Raw genomic sequence first — 27,376 nt, 5'->3', positions numbered from 1 at the left:
ACAGAATACCCTACTGTCTTTACATTATATATCTACTATAAGACGTTCTATAGGATCCCCTATTGTTTGTTAATCATGTATATACAAAAGGGAGTTCTACATGATCCCTTGGGCGGTCTACTTGATACCCTGTTGTCTTTACATTATATATCTACTATAAGACGTTCTATAGGATCCCCTGTTGTTTCTTAATAAAGTATATACTAAAGGGCGTTCTACAGGATCCCTTGGGTGGTCTACAGGATTTCCTGTTGTCTTTACATTATAAATCTACTATGAAACGTTCTATAGGATCCCCTATTGTTTGTTAATCATGTATATACTAAAGGGCGTTCTACAAAATCCACTGGGCGGTCTACAGGATCCCCTGTTTTCTCAACATAATATATCTACTGTAAGACGTTCTATAGGATCTCCTATTGTTTGTTAAATTGCGTTCTATATATCAGACTGTTGATTGTTTTTCATGTTTATACTATAGGGCTTTATATATGGTCCCTTGGGCGGTCTGCAGGATCCCCTGTTGTCTTTACATTATATATCTAATATCGGACGTTCTATAGGATCCTCTATATTGTTTGTTTATTATTTATATACTAAAAGGGTGTTCTATTTGATCCCCTGGGAGGTCTACAGGATGCCCTGTTGATTGTTTTTTTTTATGTTTATACTATCGGACGTTCTATATGATCCCCTGGGCGGTCTATAGAAACCCCTTTTGTCAAAAAAAATATGCATCTAAGATAAGAAATACTATAGGTTCCTCTGTTCTTTGTTTTTTTATATTTATACTATAGGGCAGTCTACAGAATCCTCCTTTTTTTTTTAAATATGCATCTGAGATAGGAAATTCTATAGGTTCCCGTGTTCTTTGTTTAGTATGTATACATTATAGGGCGTTTTTGATCCTTTGGGCGGTCTGCAGGATCCCCTGTTTTCTCAACATTATATATCTATCATAGGACGTTCTAAAGGATCCCCTGTTGATTGTTTTTCATGTTTATACTATAGGCTGTTCTACATGATCTCCTGTTGTCTGAGAATTATATTCTTCAGGATCCCCTGTTTGATTTGTATGGGATAGGACCTTCTATATGTTCCACTGTTTTGTTTAAACATGTATCTATTTACGTATAAACTAGAGGGCGTTTTATAGGATCCCCTGCTGTGTTATGGTCGTGTATCTGCATGCTGTCGGGCGTTCTATAGGATCTCCGGGGCGATCTTTAGTACCACCTGCTGTTTGTTCATTATGTTTCTAGTATAAGACGTTCTCTAAGATCCTCTGGGCCGTCTATATGTTCCCCTGTTGGTTGTTCATCATGCATCAATAACAGGGCGTTTTATAGGATCCCTTGTTGTTTAATAGTTGTGCATCTGCTATAGGGCTTTCTATAGGATCCCCGGTCGGCCTATAAGATCTCCTATTGTTTATAATCGTGAATCTGCTATAGGGCGTCCTATAGTATAAACCTGAACAACAAACAACAGGGGATCAAAAAGAAAGTCTTATTGTAGATATATAATGTTGAGAAAACAGGGGATCCTGCAGACCGCCAAGGGGATACTGTAGAACGCCCTATAGTATAAAATGAACAAAAAACAACAGGGGACCGTAAAGAACGTCATATAGTAGATATATAGTGTTGAGAAAAAACGGGATCCGACAGACCAACCAATGGATCCTATAGAAAATCTTATGGTATAAACATGAAAAACAATCAATAGGGGGTCTTATATAACGTCCTATAGAAGATATATAATTTTAAGACAACAGGGGATCCTGCAGACCGCCCAAGGGATCTTAAAAGCCCTATATTATATATATACAAAATAAACAAATAACAGGGGAACCTATAGAATGTCCTATCTCAGATTCGTAATTTTTTAACAAAATAGGATCCTGTAGACAGCCCAGGGGATACTGTAGAACGCACTATAGTATAAACATGAACAAAAAACAACAGGGGACCCATATAGAACGTCTTATAAATAGTAGATAAATAATGTTGAGAAAAGAGAAGATTCTGTAGACCAACCAAGTGATCCTATAGAAAGCCTTATAGTGTATACATAATGAACAAACAACAGAGGAACCTATTAAAAGTATTATCTTAAATGCATATTTTTTATAAACAGGGTATCCTGTAGATCGCTCAGGTATTCTGTAGAACGCCCTTTAGTATATACTTGAAAAATAAACAACAGGGGATCCTATAGAACGTCTTATAGTAGATAAATAATTTTGAGAAAACAGGGAATCCATCAGACAGCCCAGGGGATACTGTAGAACGCCATATAGTATAAACATGAACATCAAACAACAGGGGACCCTATAGAACGTCATATAGTAAAATATAATGTTGAGAAAACAGGGGATCATGTAGAACGCCCTTCAGTATACACTTGAAAAAAACAGGGGAACCTATAGAACGTCTTATAGTAGATAAATAATGTTGAGAAAACAGCGGATTCATCAGACAGCCCAGGGGATACTGTAGAACGCCCTATAGTACAAATTGAACAACAAACAACAGGGGACCGTATAGAACGTCCTATAGTAGATATATTATATTGAGAAAACGGGATCCGACAGACCGACAAGGGGATACTGTAAAACGCCCTATAGTATAAAATGAAAAACAAACAACAGGGGACCGTATAGAACGTCCTATAGTAGATATATAATGTTGAGAAAACACAGGATTCGAAAGAGCGACCAAGGGATCCTATAGAAATTCTTATAGTATAAACATGAAAAACAATCAACAGGGGAACCTATTGAAAGTATTATCTAAAATGCATAATTTTTATAAACAGGGTATCCTGTAGATCGCTCAGGTATTCTGTAGAACGCCCTATAGTATATACTTAAAAAACAAACAACATAGGATCCTGTAGTACGTCTTATAGTTAACAATAATGTTAAAAAATAGGGGATCCCACAGACCGACCAAGGGATTCCGTAGAAAGTCTTATAGTATATACTTGATAAACAAACAACAGGGGAACCTATAGAACGTCTTATAGTAAATATATAATGTTGAGAAAACATGAGGGCTGTAGACCGCCGAGGGGATCCTGTAGAACGCCCTATACTATACAGTTGAAAAACAAACAACAGGGGATCCTGTAGAACGTCTTATAGTAGATATATAATGTTGAGAAAACAGGGGATCCTGTAGACCGCCTATGGGATCATGTAGAACGCCCTATAGTATTCACTAGAAAAACAAACAACAGGGGATCCCGTAGAACGTTCCCTTAGCCTAGTAGATACATCAAAAACAAACAAAAGGGTATCCTTTAGAACGTTCTATAGTTTATATATAATGTTGAGAAAACAGGGGAATCCCACAGACCGACCAAGGGATCCAGTAGAGAGTCCTTTAGTATAAACATGATAAACAAACAACAGGGGATTATATAGAACGTTCTCATAGCCTAATAGATACATCAAAAACAAACAATAGGGTATCCTATAGAACTTTCTATAGTTTATATATAATGTTCAGACAACAAGGGATCTGGAGAAACACACCTTTTATTATATACATGATAAACAAACAATATGGGATCATATATAAATATTTTTTCCCAAAATTATAGGGCCCATAAAGGGCATAAAATCAGATACAATTGATTTACATAATTGGTAACAACAACAATTATAGAGGCACATACATATATATTTGGAATCTAAGCATTCAATTTGGTCAGGATCAAGCCAAAAACCACATATATATTGTCAATAAAAGAATAATAAAATTACATTATATATGTATTCATTTTCAAATTGATCCGGTAGAAAGCCTTTTTAGTATACAAATAATAAACAAACAATATAGGGGATCCTATTGAACTTCCTATAAAAGATATATAATGTAAAGACAAAAGGGGATCCTGTAGACCTCCCAGGGGATCCTATTAAACAACATGATGAAGAAACAACACGGGATCCTGTTGAACGTTCTATAGTAAATATATAATGTCCAGACAAAAAGGGATCCTGTAGACCGCCCAGCGGATCCTGTAGAACACCCTTTAGTATATACATGATTAACAAACAATAGGGGATCTTATAGAACGTCTTATAGTAGATATATAATGTAAAGACAACAGGGTATCCTGTAGACCGCCTAAGGGATCCTGCAGAGCGCCCTATAGTACATGTATAAACATAAAAAACTATCAACAGGACATCCTGTAGACCGCACAGGGGATCCAGTAGAACGCCCTTTAGTATAAACAAGAAAAACAATCAACAGGGGGTCTTATAGAACGTCCTATAGTACATATATCATGTTGAAAAACAGAGATTCCTGCAGGCCACCCAAAGTTACCAGTAGACCGCCCAGGGGATCCTGTAGAATGCCCTATAGTACATGTTTCAACATAAAAAAAAACAATCAACAGGGCACCCTGTGGACCGCCCAAGGGATCCAGTAGAACGCCCTTTAGTATAAACATGAAAAACAATCAACAGGGGGTCTTATAGAACGTAGTTTGGTAGATATGTAATGTTAAGACAACAAGGGATCTTGAAGACCACCAAGAGGATCCTGTAGAACGCCCTTTGGTATATATTTGATTAACAAACAATAGAGGATCCAATAGAACGTCTTATAGTAAATATATTATGTTGAGAAAACAAGGGGCCCGTAGACCGCCCAGGGGATCCGATAGAACGCCCTTTTAGTATATAAATAATAAACAAACAATATAGGGGATCCTATAGAACGTCCTATAAAAGATATATAATGTAAAGACAACAGGGTATCCTGTAGAACGCCCAAGGGATCATGTAGAACGCACTTTGGTATATACATGATTAACAAACAATAGGGGATCCTATAAAACGTCTTATAGTAGATATATAATGTAAAGACAACAGGGTATCATGTAGACCGCCAAAGGGATCCTGTAGAACGCCCTTTAGTATATACATGATTAACAAACAAAAAGGGATCTTATAGAACGTCTTATAGAAGATATATAATGTAAAGACAACAGGGTATCCTGTAGACCGCCAAAGGGATCCTCTAGAACGCCCTATAGTATATACTTTATTAACAACCAATAGGGGATCCTATAGCACGTCTTATAGTATAGATATAATATAAAGACAGCAGGGTATCCTGCAGACCGCCCAGGGGATCCTGTAGAACGCCCTTTAGTATAAACATGAAAAACAATCAACAGGGGGTCTTTTAGAACGTAGTTTGGTAGATATGTAATGTTCAGACAACAAGGGATCCTAAAGACCGCCCAGGGGATCCAGTAGAACGCCCTTTAGTATAAACATGAAACACAATCAACAGGGGGTCTTATAGAACGTAGTTTGGTAGATATGTAATGTTCAGACAACAAGGGATCCCGAAGACCGCCCAGGGGATCCTGTAGAACGCCCTTTAGTATATATTTGATTAACAAACATTAGGGGATCATATAGAACGTCTTATAGTAGATATATTATGTTGAGAAACCAGGGGATCCCGTAAACCGCCCAGGGGATCCGGTAGAACGCCCTTTTAGTATATAAATAATAAACAAACAATAAAGGGGATCATGTAGAACGTCCTATAAAAGATATATAATGTGAAGACAACAGGGTATCCAGTAGAACGCCCAAATGGATCCTGTAGAACGCCCTTTAGTATATACATGATTAACAAACAATAGGGGATCTTATAGAACGTCTTATAGAAGATATAATGTTAAGACAACAGGGTATCCTGTAGAACGCCCAAGGGATCATGAAGAACGCCCTTTGGTATATACATGATTAAAAATAGGGGATCCTATAGAACGTCTTATACTGTAAATTCAGAAATTATTGAGTGCAATTATTATTGAGATTTTGTAAATTAGACTTAAATGCGATTTATTTTTTTACGATTTTGAGAAAAATCCCGTTAAGTTTGTTCGGAATATTTCAAAATGCGAGTTTAAATTATTGCGTTAACATATCTGTCGCATTTTTCGCAATAATAAAACCCTCGCAATAATTTCTGAATTTACAGTAGTAGATATATAATGTAAAGACAACAGGGTATCATATAGACCGCCCAAGGGATCATGTAGAATGCCCTATAGTATATATTTTATTAACAAGCAATAGGGGATCCTATAGAACGTCTTATAGTAGATAATACTAGATATATATTTTAAAGACAACAGGGTATCATGTAGACCGCCCAAGGAATCCTGTAGAACGCCCTATAGTACATGTACAAACATAAAAAACAACAATCAACAGGGCATCCTGTAGACCGCCCAGGGGATCCAGTAGAACGCCCTTTAGTACAAACATGATTAACAAACAATAGGGGATCCTATAGAACGTCTCATAGTATATATATAATGTAAAGACAGCAGGGTATCGTGTAGACCGCCCAGGGGATCCTGTGAAACGCCCTATAGTACATGTATAAACATAAAAAAAAAACGATCAACAGGGCATCCTGTAAACCGCCCAAGGGATCCTGTAGAACGCCCTTCAGTATATACATGATTAACAAACAATAGGGGATCCTAAAGAACGTCTTATAGTAGATATATAATGTAAAGACAGTAGGGTATTCTGTAGACCGCCCAGGGGATCCTGTAGAACGCCCTATAGTACATGTATAAACATAAAAAAAATTAACAGGGCATCCTGTAGACCGCCCAAGGAATCAAGTAGAACTCCCTTTAGTATAAAGATGAAAAACAATCAACAGGGGGTCTTATAGAATGTAGTTTGGTAGATATATAATGTTCAGACAACAAGGGATCCTGAAGACCGCCCAGGGGATCATGTAGAATGCCCTTGAGTATATATTTGATAAACAAACAATAGGGGATCCTATAGAACGTCTTATAGTAGATATATTATGTTGAGAAAACAGGGGATCCGATAGAACGCCCTTTTAGTATATAAATAATAAACAAACAATATAAGGGATCCTATAGAACGTCCTATAAAAGATATATAATGTGAAGGCAAAAAGGGACCCTTAAGACCGCCAAGGCGATCCTATTGAACGCTCTAGTACATACATGATAAACAAACAACAGGGGATCCTGTAGAACGTTCTATAGTAAATATATAATGTTCAGACAAAAAAGGATCCTGAAGACCGCCCAGGGGATCCTGTAGAACGCCCGTTAGTATATACTTGATTAACAGACAATAGGGGATCCTATAGAACGTCTTATGTAAGATTTTTTATGTTGAGAAAACTGGGGATCCCGCAGACTGACCAAGGGATCCTATAGAACGCCCTTTAGTATATACTTGAAAACAAACAACAGGGGATCCTGTAGAATGTCTTGTAGTAGATACGTAATGTTGAGAAAGCAGGGGATCACACAGACCGACCAAGGGATCCCGTAGAAAGTCCTCTATTAGTTACATCAAAAACAAACAATAGGGTATCCTATAGAACGTTCTATAGTTTATATATAATGTTTAGACAACAGGGGATCCTGTAGAACGTCCTTTGCTATATACACACATGATAAACAAACAATATTGGAGATCCTATAGAACGTTCTATAGTAGAAATATAAGGTTCAGACAACAGCGGATCATGTAGACCGCCCAGAAGATCCCGTAGAACGCTCTAATAGAACATGTAGCTTTATTATAAATAATCAACAGGGGAAACGAAGACCAAATTACATAAGCAGAACATGTTGAACACGTAGCTGTTTTGCACAACTGAACGTAAAATAAAAAAATTAAAACACGTTGAACGTGAAATAAAAAAACGGGATCACGTTCCACGAAAATTACCCTTTGACCACTCTCCATGAAAGTCAATGACTTTGCATCGTTTTTTTTAAGATAGTTTTGATTCAGTTTTACATGTTAAGAAAATTCTATTTTTAGCATTAGTATTTTCCGTATCGCTTAAAAATAGTCTATAATTAGAATATGCATAATTCATGAATCGTGACGTAGGGCGGTCTACGGGATCCCTTCTTCCGCTTACCATTGAGGTAAGATATTCAATTAATCATTAAATATAAATACCATGATGGTGAGCTCCGACGGTTCTCGAATTGAGGGGTGTAATGTGAGAATCGTCTGCATCGGTCAAAGGAAAATTTCGGCGAAAATGTTTACAGAACTGGAGAGAAAACCTACTGATATTTTAATTCTTCCCATCATTATTTAAAGCATATTTTCAATATAAACATCCCTTTTGTAGAATTAATGATTAAATATGAATAACTTACTCAATTTTCAAATTGAGGGGTGTAACATCTACGAATCGTCTACATCGTGTAACGGAAAATTTTGAAAATTTGACTTAGATGGTCAAACGAATATTTCTTTTCTATATATTATTATTATTATCTATATTGTCGCATAACTAGAATGAAAACGAAATATGACACCGTTGTATAAGCATGAACATCATGACGAGTGCTACTCTTGGAGCAGGATCTGGCTTGTGGCTTGTTGATAGGCTCATTTTAGGCAGTTACCATTTGATTTTCTGGGGAGGGTTTTTTTTTTCTATGCAAACTTCTTTTTTTTTCGCCTTCGGCGAAGAACAATCTATTTTTTAGCGACAAACCGAAAACATTTTTCTTCTTTCAATTTTAGCATTCAATATAGGGGCAGCTGAGGGTGAAACAAACAATTTTTTTTTCTCAGGGTCCAAAACAAATGATTTTTTTCAACAAAACCTGGAAACAAACTTTTTTTCCAAAAAAAAAACATATCCCCCCTCCCCCAGGAAAATCAAATGGTTGCTGCCTTACTCAATCATACATTTTCAATGTAGTGTAGTGTTATGTTTGTTGTCACTTTGTTTTTCTTTCTAAAGGCCACGCTGTTTTCTTAAATAAGTGGTTTAATCATCCCCCGGTATATTCCCCCTATTCGTAAAATAAAATACTTACAAGCGAACTGTATTTTCCTCTCCATCCTTACACACAAATAAGGTATACCATTTGAATTTGAAGCCACCATAAATGTCGTCAAAAGAATTTTTGCTGTATTTATACTTCGGTTCAAGCATATGCAGACAAAATAAAACCATTAACCCCAATCTAAAGTATTCAAAACGTTTTACCAGAAACAATGTAGGCATTGAAAATGTATTGTCTTACAACTTTTCTAAGAAAATGACCTCAAATACTACCGAGAAAAGGCAGAAATTAACAATGTTCGTCATTTTATTATGAAATATGACATTATTGCATAACAAAATGACATAAAAAAATACTTCTCGTTGGGGACATTATCTTCAATGAAAATTTATTCATCAGATCATTTTAGACGTGTTTTCATTGAAATATGTTTGTATGCAAAAAGTATTTTAGGATCAATAAAAACATTCCAATCGTTTTATTTTGAATTTTAAAATTCGTTATTTTGTGATTTATTGATATTTTTCTTGGAGTTTAAATGAAAAACAACAGAATTGTCACTCCTACAAGTAGATTTTTTTTCATAAACATATATACAAGAAAAATCACATATGCTATATATTTAGTTGTAACCTTGGTTAAAAAAAATATTCTTCATTTATCAAAGGAGGATTCAAAAACGTTTGTTATAAATAATGTCAGTACCGAACCAATGACTATCTGTCCAGCAGTAGCACCGAATCAACTGTACTCGAATTCGAAATTTTATGATACAAAACCTTTTTAAAACCAATAAATTTAATTACATCTGCTCGTCATAAGTGTATTATTATATATATCCTTAGTTAAGTTCAAAGGTATAAAACTGTTTCTTTTGATGATGAACAAAAATGCATATCTAAATGCAAACATTTAATTTTATTATCGGATCATCCGGGAGTTTATTCTTGTAACACCTGCTTTTAATATGTTTTATATAAGTAAACATTTGCAATACTATGCAGAATTTTTCAATTTGGCATATTGTTTTGTTATCGTGAAAGAGGTACTTGATAGGTAGTTGAGAAAAGACTATACTGCATTTCGTCATATAAAGTTTAAAACTTCTAGGATATCTAGAAAATCGTGTTTCTATGCTTTTTGGTGACGTTTTGATATCAAGTTCAAAACAGAGATATCCAACACTTTGCTAAACAATATCAAATTTTAGTACGTTTTCAAGACATAAGTAATCGTTATGTCGGAATAAAATAAATCAATAAAACTGAAAAATGTATTCGCACAAGTCTTACAATTTAGTAAGAACATACCTAGAACAAAGAAATCTTCCTCAAAATAGGAGTACGCAGATAACATTGAAGAATAACTTTTATATTCTACAAAATCTTGTGTGTTCGTGATGTGATTTACGATGAAGCAATGTAATAGTGTGTTTCGTGTTGTATTATTTATACTAACGTGTCAAAATTAAGCCCCTGACTTAAAATCTCACAAAAAGGTGACTATAAAAATATTCATGAAATGTATAGTCCCAAGTTCATAACTCATAACTTCAAAATCAGGTCAACTGTAATAAAACGAAAATTTGAAGTTTAATCATTCATTATACACAACATAGACATTAAGAAGAACGACTGAATCGACACAACATAAGTTTTACTTTCTCCGTCACGAATTAGTTTACCAATTCAATTCAATTCAATTCAAAGTTTTATTGCCATATAAACTTTACAGTTTGTTACATAATATAACAACAACAAAAACAAATAAAGACAATAACTAAGTAACTCAATATATATACACAAATTCAGGTAAATATTTAAGGGTCCCCTGTCCTCAGTTCCATTGACTTTTTTATAAAGGATCCTAGCTTATTTACCTGTGTTGGTGTTGATGGGTTAAGTATATATATAACTTTGTCATTGTCAGTGAGATTAGCTTTACCAATTTGATATGTATGTGCATAAACTCAGTAACGAGTCTTAGAGACTAGTCGGCTTTGGTCTTTCGATACCAGAATAGTCGTCTAGTGTGTAGTTTTCCGATTGAGACATTCTAGCTGAGGATGAACTGGCATGGCGGGTGTACATGCATGTCAAGAGACAACAACACTGCCAACGCATCCTTCGTGCTTCTTTTGGAATTCGTGCTATATCAGGTTGAAGTTGCCTTGATTTGTACATCGGTAAAGTACTGTTGTCTTAATGTCTGTACCAAAAATCAAATCAAATGATGCAGCCAATACAAAACAAAAACTGTTTAAAAGAAATACGGACATGGATAAAATTTCATGAAAAAACCGGGGTTATAATTTGACAAAACTATATGCATCGTCCACATTGGTGCGTCGCCATCAATAGACTTCTAACTAAAATACATGACAAAAATAGACGATTTCCAAGTTTCTAGTTGTAAAGCTTTAAATTTCTAAGGAGTCACATACCCAACGATAAAAAACGGTCAATCAGAAACAAAAGGTTATTCAAAATGTTAGTCGTCATCAATATATGGATTTTATGAACATGAGTGTGTTATTTAAACAAAAAATTTTCTCACATAGTTTTGATGATTAAAGAATAAAATCGTCTTTACATTATTTGTACGGTCACTATTACAAAATAATTTTGCGGTCTTATATCTTCAAATATCAGATTTGTCGTCTGATCTGTAATTTTACCGATTGTGATTCTGTAAAATAAATTATTTTTCCCTTTTTTTTGGTTATGTGCTTTGTCTGCATGCCTTTTGGTCATTTTATAAAATTTGCTGTTTGCAAAAGTCTGAATAATTCTAAATAATAAGAATGTTCTTATCCCAGGCAGAAAACCCTAGCCGTATTGGTACCATTTTTATGGAACTTTTGGTCCTCAGTGCTCTTCAACATTTTTTGGCTTTCGAAGTTTTTTCATCTGAGCGTCACTGGTTAGTCTTGTGTGGACGAACGTACGTCCAGCGTATTAAATTTTAAACCTGGTACCTTTTGTTAGCTATTATTCGTGTGTTTATCTGTCCTATATGTTCTGCCATTTATTTGTAACAGTATCGTAGTCCTGTCATGTAATGTTGTCATTTTAATGTTATATTTAACATTGCCATAAAAGCGGGAGGTTTGGCAGGCCACAAAACCAGGTTCTACCCACCATTTTTTTTCTTAATATGTCCTGTATCAAGTCAGGAAAACGGCCGTTGTTATATTATATATAGTTAGTTTCTGTGTGTTTAAAATTTTTATGTTGTGTTTCTGTTGTGTCGTAGTTCTTCTCTTATATATAATGCGTTTCCCTCAGTTTTAGTTTGTAACCAGAATTTGTTTGTTTTTTCAATCAATCGATTTATGAATTTCGAACAGCGGTATACTACTGTTGCCTACTGTTTCTTCTGTTCATACATTATTGTCAATTTAAAGGAATTTGATGCGACTGTCATACAAGTGAGAGGTTTAGCTGGCTATAAAACCTAGTTCAACCCACAATTTTCTACATCATATCAGAAAATGCGTGTCATTCCATCGTTTGATACGTTTGAGCTTTAGATTTTGCCATTTAAATAGAAACTTTACGTTTTGAATTTTCTTCGGAGTTCATTTTTTTTAGATTTTATTTTTAACTGAGTATGAATAGCAAGAGATTTGAACATCAATTAGTTACGTTTGCCTTCATCTGGGATAGTGAAACATAACCAGATACACATGAAATAATATTTGACAGTCCTTGAAAATATTTTGAAACATGTTTGATCATTGTGATTAAATAGTGCCATGCTGGTGAATTTTTCTACTCAAAATCACTAGTTTCTATCATTGATTAGTTCTATGATTATGCAAGAAGGCATGTGCATATTTTCATACACGTGCATGAAAAGAAATATAGAAAATTCATTAATTGTGACAGAAAAGTTTTGTTGTCCTTTATTTAATGGCCCAAATAGTGTAATCCTTTTATACATTTGAACATTGGTTAACAACTATTGCCTTTAGATGATAAATGCTATATCTCAATTGAGAATGTATTTTCCCGCGGTTAACAAATGATTATCTTTACAAAAAAACCATGTGATTTTGGTAAACCAACACATTTCAGGTCATTTGTGATTGTTTTACCCATCCTTTTCCAATGAAACATCCCTGGATTATTCGCATAATGGCGCATTACAATAAAATTCCTAGTACGTGCATTACCGTTTTATTTGCTACTTCAGCACATAGAGATTGTAAACGAAGACAGTACATACAATGTGTTTGAAAACCAAAAACGTCATTAACACGACCTGTAACAATTTGAAAAGATATCATTGGGGATGATGATCTTTGATTTGTAGCTGAACCATGGTTGCTCGTTATATCTTTGAAACGAAAAAAGCATTCTGCACATGCACTGCAATGTCCCATACCAGCTGTAATGTTTCCATTTGATGAGTTTATAGTTACATAGAACAATTATCAAGTTGTTCATTATGTAGTTAGGCAAATCTATATTATCCAGGTATCTATGATGAGTTTATCAATAACCAGTTGTACCTGAACAGTTATTTTATGAAGGGGCTATTGTCATTCTCAAGAAACTAATATTCTAAAGCCATTTTCTATGCTATTGTGTCATAACATACGCAAGCATCGTTCAATCGGAAAAAACAAACTTGATGTACAACTTCCTAATCTACTGATAAAGGTTTTACAAAACCAAGTACTAGGTTATATGTTTTCGTGTAATTTTGGCTTTCCACAAATCACAAATCGTGCAACGAGAACGAATTTTGAAATTCCGGTAATTGAAAGTTTATATATGTTGTGTTTGGATATATTGTAGTAGATCTTTAGAGTTTTTATTGACAATTCTGGTGGATTAAATCTTCTTATTATATTTCTGATGACCATACATGACCGTAGAATGGATAGTGTAGCAATTTTACATGACCATATCGGGAAATAGGTATTTAGTCGGATCTTAACACGTACTTGTGATTTGTTTAAACCGGTTTTCGATAAAAAAAAAAATACGAAGAAATGTCAAAATGTTTAGGACTTTATTAAATCCGTATTTCGGTAAGATTGTGCAAGCATACGATTTTTATTGCGTCTTACACTTTGAGAAGCGAATAATCTGTAACTACTTTATGCAAATATTCTGTAAAAACGTTAATTTTGAGCTATGAAAGTCAAGTGGCTCGAGAATTTTTCTGAGGAAGTTTTAAAAAAGTGCAAAAAAATATTTTTACAGTGGGTTAGCTTTCATAAGTCTTCACTATCTATAGATTAACAACTTTTGGTTATATTTATAATTCAGAATCATCATTGAAGATGGAGCACGATTGCGCAGTTAATTAATTATATGGATGTGCCATTTGTATGATGAGTGACATTCCGTGTATTATGTGCCAATTCGAAAAAAGTTATACGAAAATTGTCTCCCCTTAACAGGTTCATTTTTTTTAATTATGTTTAGGTTTCTGATATAATTTTGAATAATTACAAAATGAATCAATGCAATATATTTCAGTTTTTGTTATTGATGTATCAAAACAATTGATGTACGAATATAATTTCATAAAGAAACGTTTAAAATTTTTACATACCAATATAAAGAACTTTTTATCATTTTTGAAATAGACTATGATTGAAAATGTATGAATTTATTTCCCTTCATGATAGATTACGATAGATTGATTGGGAATTGAGCCAGAGGGACTAGCTAGCAAATTTTAATTGTAGCTAATTCATTGTTAAAACAATGTTCCACTATAAACGAATGTTATTTTATACAAATATAAGGACTTAGTTAGCTTAATCTACAAATTTTATTTGAAATTATGAATTTTCATTGCAATAGATTAATATGCTAGATAGTGTTAAGAATTTTATAAAGATGTTTAGATGAAGAACCTACGTGACATACATTTTTAATAAGGATTTTTGTAAAGCTTCTGTGTCCATAATTAAGTCGGGGATATTCTTCCTCCTTTGATAAAATGATTTCTCCAAAACAGAGGACAGATTGGTGATTTTCTTAATGTCCTATGTTGGTGTATCATATTTGGGATACCCAGTGATGCTGAGAGATCAAAATTAGTAAAATAGTCCAAATAAGAAATTTTATATATAACTATATTGTTAGAGGCTCAAGTTTGTCGGCAGAAAAATAGTCCAGAATGGTTTCATAATGAAAAGCAACAGTTGCAAGTCGCTGTTCAAACGCACAATTCGAGTAATCATAACAAAATCCGCTTAACAACCCCAATCAAAGGGAAACACATCAACTAAGAGGAAAACAACTGAACAACAGAATTACTGAACTACAACATAAGCAAACTCAAACATACATATAAACAGACTGTAGATCCTCCTGCATACATGGCAATAGAACCGAATTGAAAGATAATCAATTTCTAGGTACAGATATCTTGTTTTAGGAAGAGTTAAATCACAAGATGTAAAAATCTGTCTAATTCGAATAGAAAATATCTGAAAGAGACTATGCAGATGCTTGTTGTTTTTTTTTAAATTCAAAAACATAATTGTTACGTTTTGAGGGTGTGTTTATCAACATAAATGCGCATGCATCATTCATATGGGAATCAACTCTGTAACTCTTTTGTCGTATTGCTTTTTTATTCATATGAGGCAGAGTTCACACTGGATTTCATTATGACGATTGAAAGCAGGCTAACATTATCTCTTAAACTTTACCTTCTGCTATATAGATGATTTCCTCTCATTCAATAATTCAAAATTTGGTGACTGTTTAATTCTTATATCAAACCCAGTGAAATGAAGGATACCACAGATTCAGTTACATAACTTGCAATTAGATATTGACAATTAAGGTCAAGTTACAACAAAATTTTCAGGACAAAAGAGATGATGACAGCTTACCAATTGTGACGTTACAATTGTAATGCAACAAAATTCAAGCAGCACATGAATATTAAGTATTCATTTCCAAGTTAATACGGTTTTCTATAGCTTGTGTTTCCTATCATTATGTCCTTCATGGAGGTTTGTTCATTACAAGCATGCGGTTGAATTAAGAGTTTCTAGTTGTTAATTTGGAAGTCATCCCATAAAAGTTTGACAGGTGTCATCATGTGTTGGTTGGCCATTATAGAAAATCTGCATTACATACACCTTTGGATATGTTCCAATATTTGTAGCAATTCTCAAGTCTTCCTATTCTCAATTGTTATTTCACAAATGAGGTATCAGTGAATTTGGACTTATCATGAGCAACATGACAGGAGTCATATGAAGGACAGATTCTGCAAACCCTTCTTGAGCACCTAGGATCAACCTCAGTTCAGTTGTTCTCTCTTTAGTTTTGATGGAAATATTTTGTTAACTATTATTTTTCCTTTCTTAGGGAGCTACCATTTGATTTTTATGGGGAGGGGGGCTAGGATGAAAAATTGTGTCCTGCCTTTTTTTTAATTTGTAATCTCTGTCCTGCCATTTTATTTTTCAGTCTATTCGGTCCAGCCTTTTTTTTTTTCTTAGCTTATCCTGACTTTTTTACAATTCTCATCCTGACTATTTTTTTTGCCAAGTTACTCATCCTGCCTTTTTTTTAACTGCTTCAAAGGAAATATTTACAGTTATATGAATGCTGAGTTGTTCAGGTTTATACCTTATTATATCAGCATATATAAGGCAATTTGGTAGAACTGCCAATAAAATTTCAATGAACTGAAAACATATTTTGATCCTGTCCTGCCTTTTTTTTCAAATTTCATCCTAGCCCCCCCCCCCATAAAAATCAAATGGTAGCTCCCTTATAGTGCCATGATTGTATCCATCTCTATTGGACTTATACGTTTTAATTTTCCATTTCTTGTGTTAATAGAAGAATTAATCAAAAAATCTAATCAAAATATGTTTTCAGTTCATTGAAATTTTATTGGCAGTTCTACCAAATTGCCTTATATATGCTGATATAATAAGGTATAAACCTGAACAACTCAGCATTCATATAACTGTAAATATTTCCTTTGAAGCAGGTGAACCTATATAATTATGAAGGAGCTTTGGTTAATAGTTGCATTATTACAAAAAATGTATTAGGGCCTGTTGCTCGTTTATCAAATAAACATGTCCTTGCTTTGAAAATATATATGTATTTGTACCCAAAAGTAAATTTGAAAAGATTATAAATAAATAATATTAAATAACATCAAAATAAGGAGAAATTACATGTATGCTTTGAAAAATATATTTATTTATAAGAAAATATACATTTTAAAATGTGTGTAATAGTCATTGTTTTTATTCACCATTCTGTATGTGTTCCAGAACTTCCAGTATCCAACATGTTTCTAGGTCTACTAAGTGGTTTGTTAAGTTCTGAAATTTAAGAGCCCTCAGTACTGGGATATTTCCTACTGCCATCAACTGCCCAATAACCATAGCATATTGCCCTGTAATATAAACATCAACTGGTAAATAACAATAGAGCATATTATACTTGAATACAGACGGTTAACACAAATAGCATATACTTTTAATATGAACTGTTTTGATTGAGTTAAGCCATTCCAATTGATATCTTATAGTGTGTCTTTCTATGTTGTGATGTTACACTATTGTTTCAGATAAGGGAGAAGGTTTGGTACCATTAAAACGTTTAATCTTGCTGCAATAGTTTGCACCTGTCCTAAGTCAGGAATCTGATGTTCAATAGTTGTCAATTGTTGATGTGCTTCATTAGTGTTTTTTGTTTCTTGTTTTTTTTATATAGATTAAACCGTTGGTTTTCCCTTTTGACTGGTAATTTTTGGGGGGGCCTTAATAGCTAGATATTCTGTATGAGCAAAGACTCTGTGTTAAAGACCGTACCTTAACCTATAATTGTTTACTTTTATAAATTGTGACTTGTTTGCCTCATTGGCACTAATACCATATCTTCTTATATTTGTTTACACAAACAGCATATTATACTTTTAGTATGAACTGTTAATACCAGGATATTATACTTATATATAAACTGTAAATACTAATTAAATAACATATAATTAATATTTTTGATATGAACTGTTATGAAAATTATGTTTAATATAAACAGTTAACACCGATAACATAGTATACTTCAATATAAACTTTTTTGACCAGGATAATATACTTTGATAAAAACTGTTAACACCTATAGCATGCAATGCTGTCATTTAAACTGTTAACACCCATAGAATACTATACAGTAATTTAGACTGTTAACACCTATATAATACTATACAGTCATTTAGACTGTTAACACCTATATAATACTATACAGTAATTTAGACTGTTAACACCTATATAATACTATACAGTAATTTAGACTGTTAACACCTATATAATACTATACAATTATGTAGACTGTTAACACCTATAGAATACTATACAGTAATTTAGACTGTTAACACCTATATAATACTACACAGTCATTTAGACTGTTAACACCTATATAATACTATACAATTATGTAGACTGTTAACACCTATAGAATAGTATACAATAATTTAGAATGTTAACACCTATATAATACTATACAGTAATTTAGACTGTTAACACCTATATAATACTATACAGTAATTTAAACTATTAACACCTATATCATAATATACTTTCATATAAACTGTTGACACCAGAACAATATACTAGTACTTTATTTATAAACTATTAACACTAATAGCAAGATATAAACATCAACTGTTCAATAACCTATGAATATTGAAGTAATAATATATTTCTCAACTGGGAAATTATGAAGTGTTCTGTTCTGGTTTATGATCAACAACTGTCCAATCACCATAAATGTATTTGATATAGCAATATAAAGTGCAAAATATTCAATATCCTATTATATCAATCATAGCTTACTTAATATAATAATATATTATACAATAATTAGGTATACTAGTAAATTAAACATGAAATGTCTGATAACTTATATATTGTCTTGTTATATAAACATCAAATGATTATGAATATTTATTGGTGATTGCACACTGTCTTGTCGTGTGACCATCAGTTGTCTGTAGCACAGTTCCCAGTACTATGAACTTTAAAATAGCTGTAAGATACTGTTTAGTAAAATCACAACTGTCAAATAACCAAGACACAATTCTCTGCTGAAATTGATAGTTGGTGCAAGAATTTGTTTTTATATGTTCATGATAATATTTGTTTTTAGAAAATAAAGTTGAAAACCTAAATTGTCCTATGTACCAGTACCAAAGATGTTTAAAAATAAATTAAAAAGGCTTTCTATTGGTTAGATTTTAGCACCAATGAGTCTTGTGAAGATAAGACTTGTGTTTGCATACTTACTTGCAAGCCTGATATCTGTGATGACTTTTTATAAAAGTAATTCTATGAATAATATATGTTGTGACGTGTAATTTTTTATGCCATCAATCACAATTTGTTTATCCTCTCAACATCTTTTCACAATTCCTATTTCCTGATTGATATTGTTCTTAATTATCAATGATAGAAATCTATTCAATCAATGATAACTCTTACAAGTTTATCATGCAAAGAAAGTTATTCATTTTTTTTCTTTTTTCACCATCAAAAAGTGTAATTGTTAAGCTGCACTTTAATGATCAGCAGTTATGTCAACATATTTGCTAGCAACAATAACTCAATTTTTCAAGTGTCAGATCAAAGGTTGGAAAAGTACATTACAGGTTAACAGATCATTAATCATTCCCAAAAAAATCAATATACAAGACTATGGGAACCAGATATCTAAAACAAAACTAAAGAAACTATCTTAAAGCTGATTAGCTGAAAAGTATTTCAAAGTGATAGTAGATCTAGACATTTAGGAATCCCACAACTTTCAACAGCTATGTTTAGCTATATGAAACAATTAACCATTTAGATGTTGTGATTGAATTATCTCAAATTGTGGTAATTCTGCTAAGCTATTTTCAATGAGTTGTGCATTACTTCAGTATGTAACAGACAACATAGAAGTGGTCCCAATATTTCACAGACAACAGAGAATTGATCCCATGTGTCATAGTCTCATAGACAACAAATAAGTGATCCAATGTGTCATAAAACAGGTCATGAATATCCCTGAGAATGGTGTCTAATAATTTATGAATTTAATGGACACAATTAACAATAAGTAAAAGTTGGAGAAAATCTAGGGAAAAAGAAATTTTATATTATTCTGAATGTCATTCTATGCTAGTCCTACAACAATGATTAGCTTAATTTTGAAATAACCTGTTGCTGAAATCATGCAAACAAGCACTTTCAGACCATTTTTTTTTTTACAATTTGCCATCAAATCCATATTTTTTTTACCATCAGTATGACATCAGAACTTCAAAATTGTGATAATCAATGTAATGTAATTAAATAATAAAACATTTGTAAACAAGAATGTGTCCACAGTTCACGGATGCCCCACTCGCACTATCATTTTCTATGTTTAGTGGACCGTGAAATTGGATTAAATTCTCTAATTTGGCATTAAAATTAGAATGATCTTATCAAAGGGAACAGGTATACTAAGTTTCAAGTTGATTGGACTTCAACTTCATCAAAAACTACCTTGACCAAAAACTTTAACCTGAAGCGGAAGAGACTGACGAACTATCGTAGGTGGGGCATAAAAATTCATCAGTAAGAAAGCTTTTAAAAAATGGCTTTAATCATCCCTTGTCCTTTTATATAAATGGCTGTACATATTAAAAATATGAATTACCATGTTTCAACTTTTCAGGCATATGAGGTATTTTACAGCATCCAATTACTTTTACTACCCCTGTTCCATCATCTATCAACATCATGTCAGAGTCATGTGATACCTTTTGAAAACAAAATGAAAATGTTAAATGCAATCATGGATATATAATTTTAGTATAAAAGAGGAAACTTTTTCGATAAATTCCATATTCATAGTTTTCATTCAATTGTTAAAATTTTTAAAAGGGTTCCATGGAATCTGTAATTCATCTGTGAAGCTGCTTTCAGTGTAAAATTGTAATGTGGACTGAAAACATTTGGAAAACAGTTCACAAACATTTTTATCCAATGCTTTTTTATGATGAATTCTCAAAAATTGAACAAGATTCCATTTGTATACATTTGAAATGGGATTTTTTTCCAGAAATCAAATGTCATTCAAACACTGTATTGTTAACTTCTGGTTACTAGAAATTTTACAAAGAGAGGAGATGAATATAAAATTTTCAATTTGAGAAATGCCTAATTTTTAATTAAAGATTATTTTTTTAAATATAATAGTCGGGAGAAATTTAGTTTTTTCAAACAATGTCATATTTGTGTTCTTGAATAAATGGTTAAGTGAATAATAGGATATATGTCGCACTGTTGTTTAGAGAAAATTCTTTTGACAAAGAAATTTTCCCCCTTATTAGAATTTTGAGGAATTTAGTCAAAAAGCCATACCAGGTACATTAATTGATCCGGGTTATATAACTGGCTTCAAAGAAATTGTTGTTTTTATGTTTACTCGACCAAGCCATACCACAAAGTTAATAAATTTGATCAACAAGTATTTTGCAAGGTTTCAACATGTAGTTACAAACCTAACTTAGAGAACATACATGTACTCACTTCCTCGTGCAATATAAATATATTGACTAGATTATGCAGGTTCGCTCCCAAGGATTCATCAAAAATATTGGAGAGGTAATATAATTTTTAAATACAAAAAAAATTGAGAAAGAAAAAAAAATGTATATGTATTAAAATTTTATTATATCATAACTTTACAGAGCTTCCCTTCGCTTTCGTAAAAAAATTGGATGTGGTATGATTGGCAATTGGTCAACTATTCAACAAAGTTCAGATTATCTGAATATATGAAACAACAGTAGGGTGCCGTACAGCCTTCGAAAAAGAAAACAACTATGTCTGAATTTTTCACCTGAACTATGTTTGATAAAAGTTAATTGTAAAAAACTTGGTTCATCTATCAGAATTCTATGGGACTGTCATACAAGTGAGAGGTTTAGCTAGTTACAAAACCAGGTTTTATCCACTATTTTCTACATAAGGAATTTCCTGTACCAAGTCAGAAAAAGGACAGTTGTTTTCAATTCTTTTGATGTATTTGAGCTTTTGATTTTGCCATTTTTAAGGACTTTCTTTAAGTTTTGAATTTCCCTTGAAGTTAAGATTCTTTATTTGTTTACTTTTTCAGTATTGATCAGTAAAATACACACAAAAAACGGGTTTTCAAACTTACCTGAAGTACTGTCCCCTGAATCCAAACAACACTAAATGTTCTTCCCTTGGATTGCCATTCCTTTATACTTTTCTGTTGATTCTCTGTGCTATTTGTTACACATTTTACTGCTTGCTGTAAGTCTCTTATAAAAATCTTTTTTGATGGCAAATCCAATAATTTTGACATTCTATGGTTCTGTAGCTACACGTCTAAAGAGATTTAAAAAGATATCTTAATGAACATTCAAATAATATTTGAAAGTCTAAAATAAACCTATGAAATTGGTATCCCTTTTAATGTAATGATTCCACAGTGTTATTATTCAGTATTGGTACATGTATTTCAATTACTAGAAGATTGTTTTTTTGTATTGCAAAATTAATCATAATGAATTTTTTTCAAGGAGAAATTAAAAGTTTCCTTTAAATGAACTCCACAGAGAACTATAGATTTTGTATTTATTCAATTGGCCAAGAATTTCAATACAATGTACATAGACCTACATCAATTAATTTTATGTTAAATTCACTTTGCATAACATTGTGACATATTTTTAACACAAAAGATGGTTCCATGTTAGATATTGAAATTTTTTTTATACTGGAATAGAGTCCAGAGAATCCTAATATAAACAAAGTAACAATTACCCAATATCTTTCAATTTACAAAGTAAAAAGTTCCGACATAAGGCAACTAATGAACTTAGGAAAATAATATAAGTTTCTCAGAAGTCTTGTAAAACTGTTTCATGGTAGACTTAATAAGCGTGCAGTATGGCCATATTTGTACCCAACTACTTAAAAAATTAATAGTAACAAAAAAAGAGATGTTCCAATTCAAAAAAGATTTGTAAGAAAGTGAAATTAAACAACTATTGTAGAGCTTTTCTTAAATTTCTTTGAATCATTAACATCTGAATTTTCAACCATAACAGACCCAAAAATACCAAATTTGGTGAAGGTGAAAATGACAAAATAGTTTGGATTTTTAACCACATTTCAGGCCAAGGAATTATTGAGTGCAGGCTCCTAAAAACAAATATTCATATGAGAAAAAAAAAAATATAATAAACATAATTGAAGGCAGTACTTTAACCTATAATGGTTTACTTTTTAAATTGTTATTTGGATGGAGAGTTGTCTCATTGGCACTCACACCACATCTTCCTATATCTATATAATGTTTGAAAGATGTTTTTTGTTCTAGGGGAGACAATTTAAAAATAAAAATTTGAAAATTATTTAGAGTTATTTCCCATTACATATATACACTGGCTTTTCACTTTCTGTGGGTTAATATCATTATCAAACATATAAACCTCACCATAGATGAGATGGGATAATTTTAGAACAAGTGTTTAAATAAAGCAAGATAAAATCACATTCAATTTTCCTGCAATACATATTTTAAAATAGTTGTATGACAAAGGTACAGCTTGCTTGTTTGGTGTAGGCAGAGATATATTGTAGGAAATATAGTTTTATGTTACCTATGAAAACAGAAATATATAGCTATGCCTTACTAATATTAGAAAATAGTTGTGTGCCCCCAAATACATTAAGGGCATACGATACAGTTACAGGGAAGGTAATGACGTTGCTAACGTAATTTGTTATTTTCGCGACGTTAAACTGTGACATATCGGGAAAAGATGCATTTTTCGACTGATTTTTATCATTGAAACTGATTTAATTTGAAAACGAGTTCATGGACCCCTATTTTTCAAAACGGCATTTGGTTTCATTTTGCAGGGAGATTATGTGACCCAAATTTTATGAAACTGTAAATAGAGGATTTTTTTTAATTGTGATAAACATGCAGTACAAAAATACGTTTTTTCCTCAATTCATGAACATTTGATAAATATGAGTCATTTCTGAATAAAAAAAAACCCATATTTTTAAAGATATTTATAAAATACAGAAATTACCGATTATTTAACAAAAAACAATTTGTTTTTATCTTTTATAACAAAAAAGTAATGTCTTTCTTTCGAAGGAGAAATTACGGCTACAAATCTGAATTTCAAGCAAATATCCAAAATTTCGACCCCATTTTACGCAAAAAGTAGCACATGAAGGTATATTTTTTATTACATATTTGATTTAATCAGGTAAAAAATAGCCTATATGCAAATTTACATGAACTTGTAAATACAGGATCAAAACTGTATCGTATGCCCTTAAGGCATATAACTTAGGTCTTGAATCATATCTACAAAAAAAATTAAAGTTCAAAAATTTAAATAAATAATAAAATGAATGCACCTAAAGTCTTGTTTGCTTACTGTTAGATCATCATTTAAATTGATTTTATTGATAAAGGTTTAAATAAACTACCTTATAGACAGCAATATATTAACTTAATGAGAAATCTGTGAATACTTAATAAAAAATTGAGAAATAAACTTAAAGGCATATACAATAGAAACTAAATTTAATTCATATAATGAATATTTTCTTTTTCAAATCTTTGATCTATAATTACCATAGCAACTTCAACAGAGTAGAAAAATGTCTGGTTGACTTTCAAATAAAATGAATTGATTTATCAATGGCCAAAATGTATACACTGAGAGTTGACAGGATATTCACTTCAGATGTCAAATTCTTTATTAGAAAGGTAAATTTGTATATTGAATTTGAATTTGAACTTTACAAAAAATGACTGCAGTATACATGTATTATTATAGTAAGAGTTCTTTATGGCACCCCACCCAAAATGTTCAACAAAGTAGAAAAAATATATTTATTTGACATATATTTAATCTATATTAGAAATATATTTTGTATTAACTGAAATTTATGGAAAATTAAGATGTCAAACGGAAATTGGGGTGTCACTTTTTGGAATTGGGGTATTGCCATAAAAAATATCAGACCATACACAGTTCTTACTTTAAGCAGAGACATATGTGTATCTGCTTTAAGCATGGAAGTAATATTATTTCCATGCTTTAAGCCACAACTAGAGATTTTACAATTTTCAGCTGGAATTTTGGACCTGATAACTTGCTAGTTTAATTAGCACTTTTAGTGACATTGATGTCCAGTTCAGCAATATATATATCTGCAAATCTTTCTTAATGTAAGTTAATTACAATAATTTGAAATAATCCATTCACTTATAAACCCATATTTATGTAAATTTTTATTCTGCCTTACTGCTATGAAGTTGCATATATTTTGACTTTAATAAAGAAATGTGTAATCTAACATTCATCATATACAGCCAATACTGGTGGTAGTACAGGTATGTAGATTACTTTATCTCTCAGGTAACAGGGAGATAGGATACGGGTCTCCATTAATTGTATTAATGGTGAATAAAAAGCTATAAATGTTTATAAGTAAACAATATATAATATATTATAAAACGTTTGTGTATGTGTATTGAAAACAGCAGACACCGCCATCTTGTCCACTCCATAATTAGCATAACAAAAGGTTTTTGGTTTGTTTCAAATGTTGTATAATTATTTTTTTATGGCAGTGGTTTATTGCATCCAAGGATTTTTGAAGAAATTTTCACTACAAGAAGACTTTTTACATCTCATTTGTCTTTAAGGTTCATCAAAACAAATGGTCAAAAATGGCTGTATTTACACCTCAAATACTACACTAAGTTCAGACTAACCTGTCCAGTTGGAAAAATGTTTTGGCCTGGCAGCCACTTGATATATAATAAATAGATGAATGAATTTTGTATTTCAGAAAGATAATAAATGCTGTTGGTATATACGTAAAAATATACAAACACGTTAATAGCATTTGATATTGTTACTTCTGTCCAAGCAGTTAGGTAAACAGACAGAAAGTCACAACTGACAATTTGAGCTAAGTACATGTAGTACAAAAAGTCACCAGACAAAAAAAATCACAAATGGAAATTTCAAAGATTAGTATTAAAGGACAAAATGTCACAAAATAATTTCCTTTTAAAATATGATTTTGTCGCAGAAACCTCTAATAATGCAAATTGAAGTCTGAACAACAGATCCATGTACTAAGATGTCTTTTTTTGTTTTCATCTAGTCTTGTATCACTTGCTATATATGATATGAGTTTTGCTCTAGATCTTTGTTCATTGATAAAAGTCTGTATAAATTTTGTACTAAATTGTCTTACATTTTTTTGTGTGGTGCTTTGATGGCTTACTATACAGTATTGGTTGCTCATTGTAAAAAGTCGGTACGTATGGTGTACAAATCAATGCACTAAATTGTCTTTCATTTTTTTTGTCTCAGGTGTTTTTATGGCTTGCTATACAGTATGATATCGGTTGCTCATTGTAAAAAGTCTGTATGGTGTACAAATCCATGCACATACAAAATATATATTGTGACTAATTTTCCCTTTGACTTTTTTTTCCTGTGACCTTTTTTCCTGTGACCTTTTTTCCAGTGACTTTCTTTTCTACATTCGTTTTAACACAATCATGACAATAGATACTGTCAAATTAAGTTATTAGTTATAAAGAAGAATATTTAAAAAAAAAATACTAATTCATATCCCCCATTATTTTACAAAAATATGCTACATTCTTAAATCATTTAACAAATTATATATTCATTAATTATATCATGTTTGAAATTCATCTGTTTCTTGAGAAACTAATAGATATAAATAAATATATCATCCAAATACTATAATGAAAAAAATTGTCTTTTTTTTTAATTTCAAAGGATGTTATAAAAACTATTGTAAAAATATGTATAAGATAAGACGAAGAATAATATTTTATTAAAATAATGTCAACTGTGACTTTTTGTCCTAAGTATGTGACTTTTTGTCCTTCATTCCTCAGTGACACCTGCATCCTTTAAATCACCTGTTGTGTAAATATCCATTCAATGAATGTTACCTTAGAGGGAGCATCTCAAAGATGTATCCTCATTTAGTTTATTTTCACACCTTCTGCAGGAACGAAGAAAATCAATTTGATTTTTTATATATCAAGTGGATGCTTTGCTTTATTCTTTTCAAACTGGACAGGTTAGTATATGTGCTAAGAGTCGTTTTGAGGAGTAAATACAGACAAATGCAATTTTCATTATTATTTTTTGTCCATAAATTTCAGGGCATTTGTAAAGGGGGGAGGGGGCTTGTAAAGATGAATTATGTTGATATTTTATATAGACGGACCAAGGATTTGTATAGTTAGACAACTAACTATACAAATCCTTGGACGGACTTTGAAAAATTACGTTTAGTATCATAACCACATATTCTGTGTTGATCTGATTTACATGAAATTATATGTACGAACTCCGATATACCATCTGTAGAGAAACACAAATATAAACAAGAAATTATAAAGATAATATAGGT

The 27,376-nt window shown here is 32.0% G+C and overlaps 1 protein-coding gene across 2 annotated transcripts; it reads right to left on the bottom strand.

Annotated features, from left to right (window-relative positions):
• Nucleotides 1–17,050: 17,050 nt before the first annotated feature.
• Nucleotides 17,051–27,371, bottom strand: LOC134681364 (recQ-mediated genome instability protein 2-like). 2 transcript variants are annotated; one of them, XM_063540967.1, is made up of 4 exons: nucleotides 27,253–27,371; nucleotides 22,065–22,255; nucleotides 20,556–20,658; nucleotides 17,051–17,271 (listed from the first exon to the last, which is right to left on the bottom strand). In XM_063540967.1, the coding sequence occupies exons 2-4, from the start codon at nucleotides 22,230–22,232 to the stop codon at nucleotides 17,120–17,122; spliced, it is 423 nt and encodes a 140-aa protein (XP_063397037.1). In that variant the 5' UTR covers nucleotides 22,233–22,255; nucleotides 27,253–27,371; the 3' UTR covers nucleotides 17,051–17,119. The 2 variants fall into 2 exon arrangements, with proteins under 2 accessions (XP_063397037.1, XP_063397044.1); XM_063540974.1 differs by having other exon boundaries at nucleotides 27,295–27,362.
• Between the last annotated feature and the right edge of the window lie 5 nt (nucleotides 27,372–27,376).

The sequence above is a fragment of the Mytilus trossulus genome, chromosome 1, assembly GCF_036588685.1.
Source record: "Mytilus trossulus isolate FHL-02 chromosome 1, PNRI_Mtr1.1.1.hap1, whole genome shotgun sequence".
Lineage (NCBI taxonomy): Eukaryota > Metazoa > Mollusca > Bivalvia > Mytilida > Mytilidae > Mytilus > Mytilus trossulus.
Note: the sequence above shows the minus strand (reverse complement) of the source record. Positions and strands in the feature narration are given on the sequence as shown.

Bases quoted from the DNA above. Each gene is read 5' to 3' on its own strand.
- LOC134681364 (XM_063540967.1), bottom strand. From the start codon at position 22,232: ATGTCAAAATTATTGGATTTGCCATCAAAAAAGATTTTTATAAGAGAC. The intron at 20,659-22,064 runs GTAAGTTTGAAA...TGTTTTCAAAAG, and splicing joins TTCAGGGGACAGTACTTCAG to GTATCACATGACTCTGACAT. The intron at 17,272-20,555 runs GTAATTCATATT...TTTATATTACAG, and splicing joins GCCTGAAAAGTTGAAACATG to GGCAATATGCTATGGTTATT.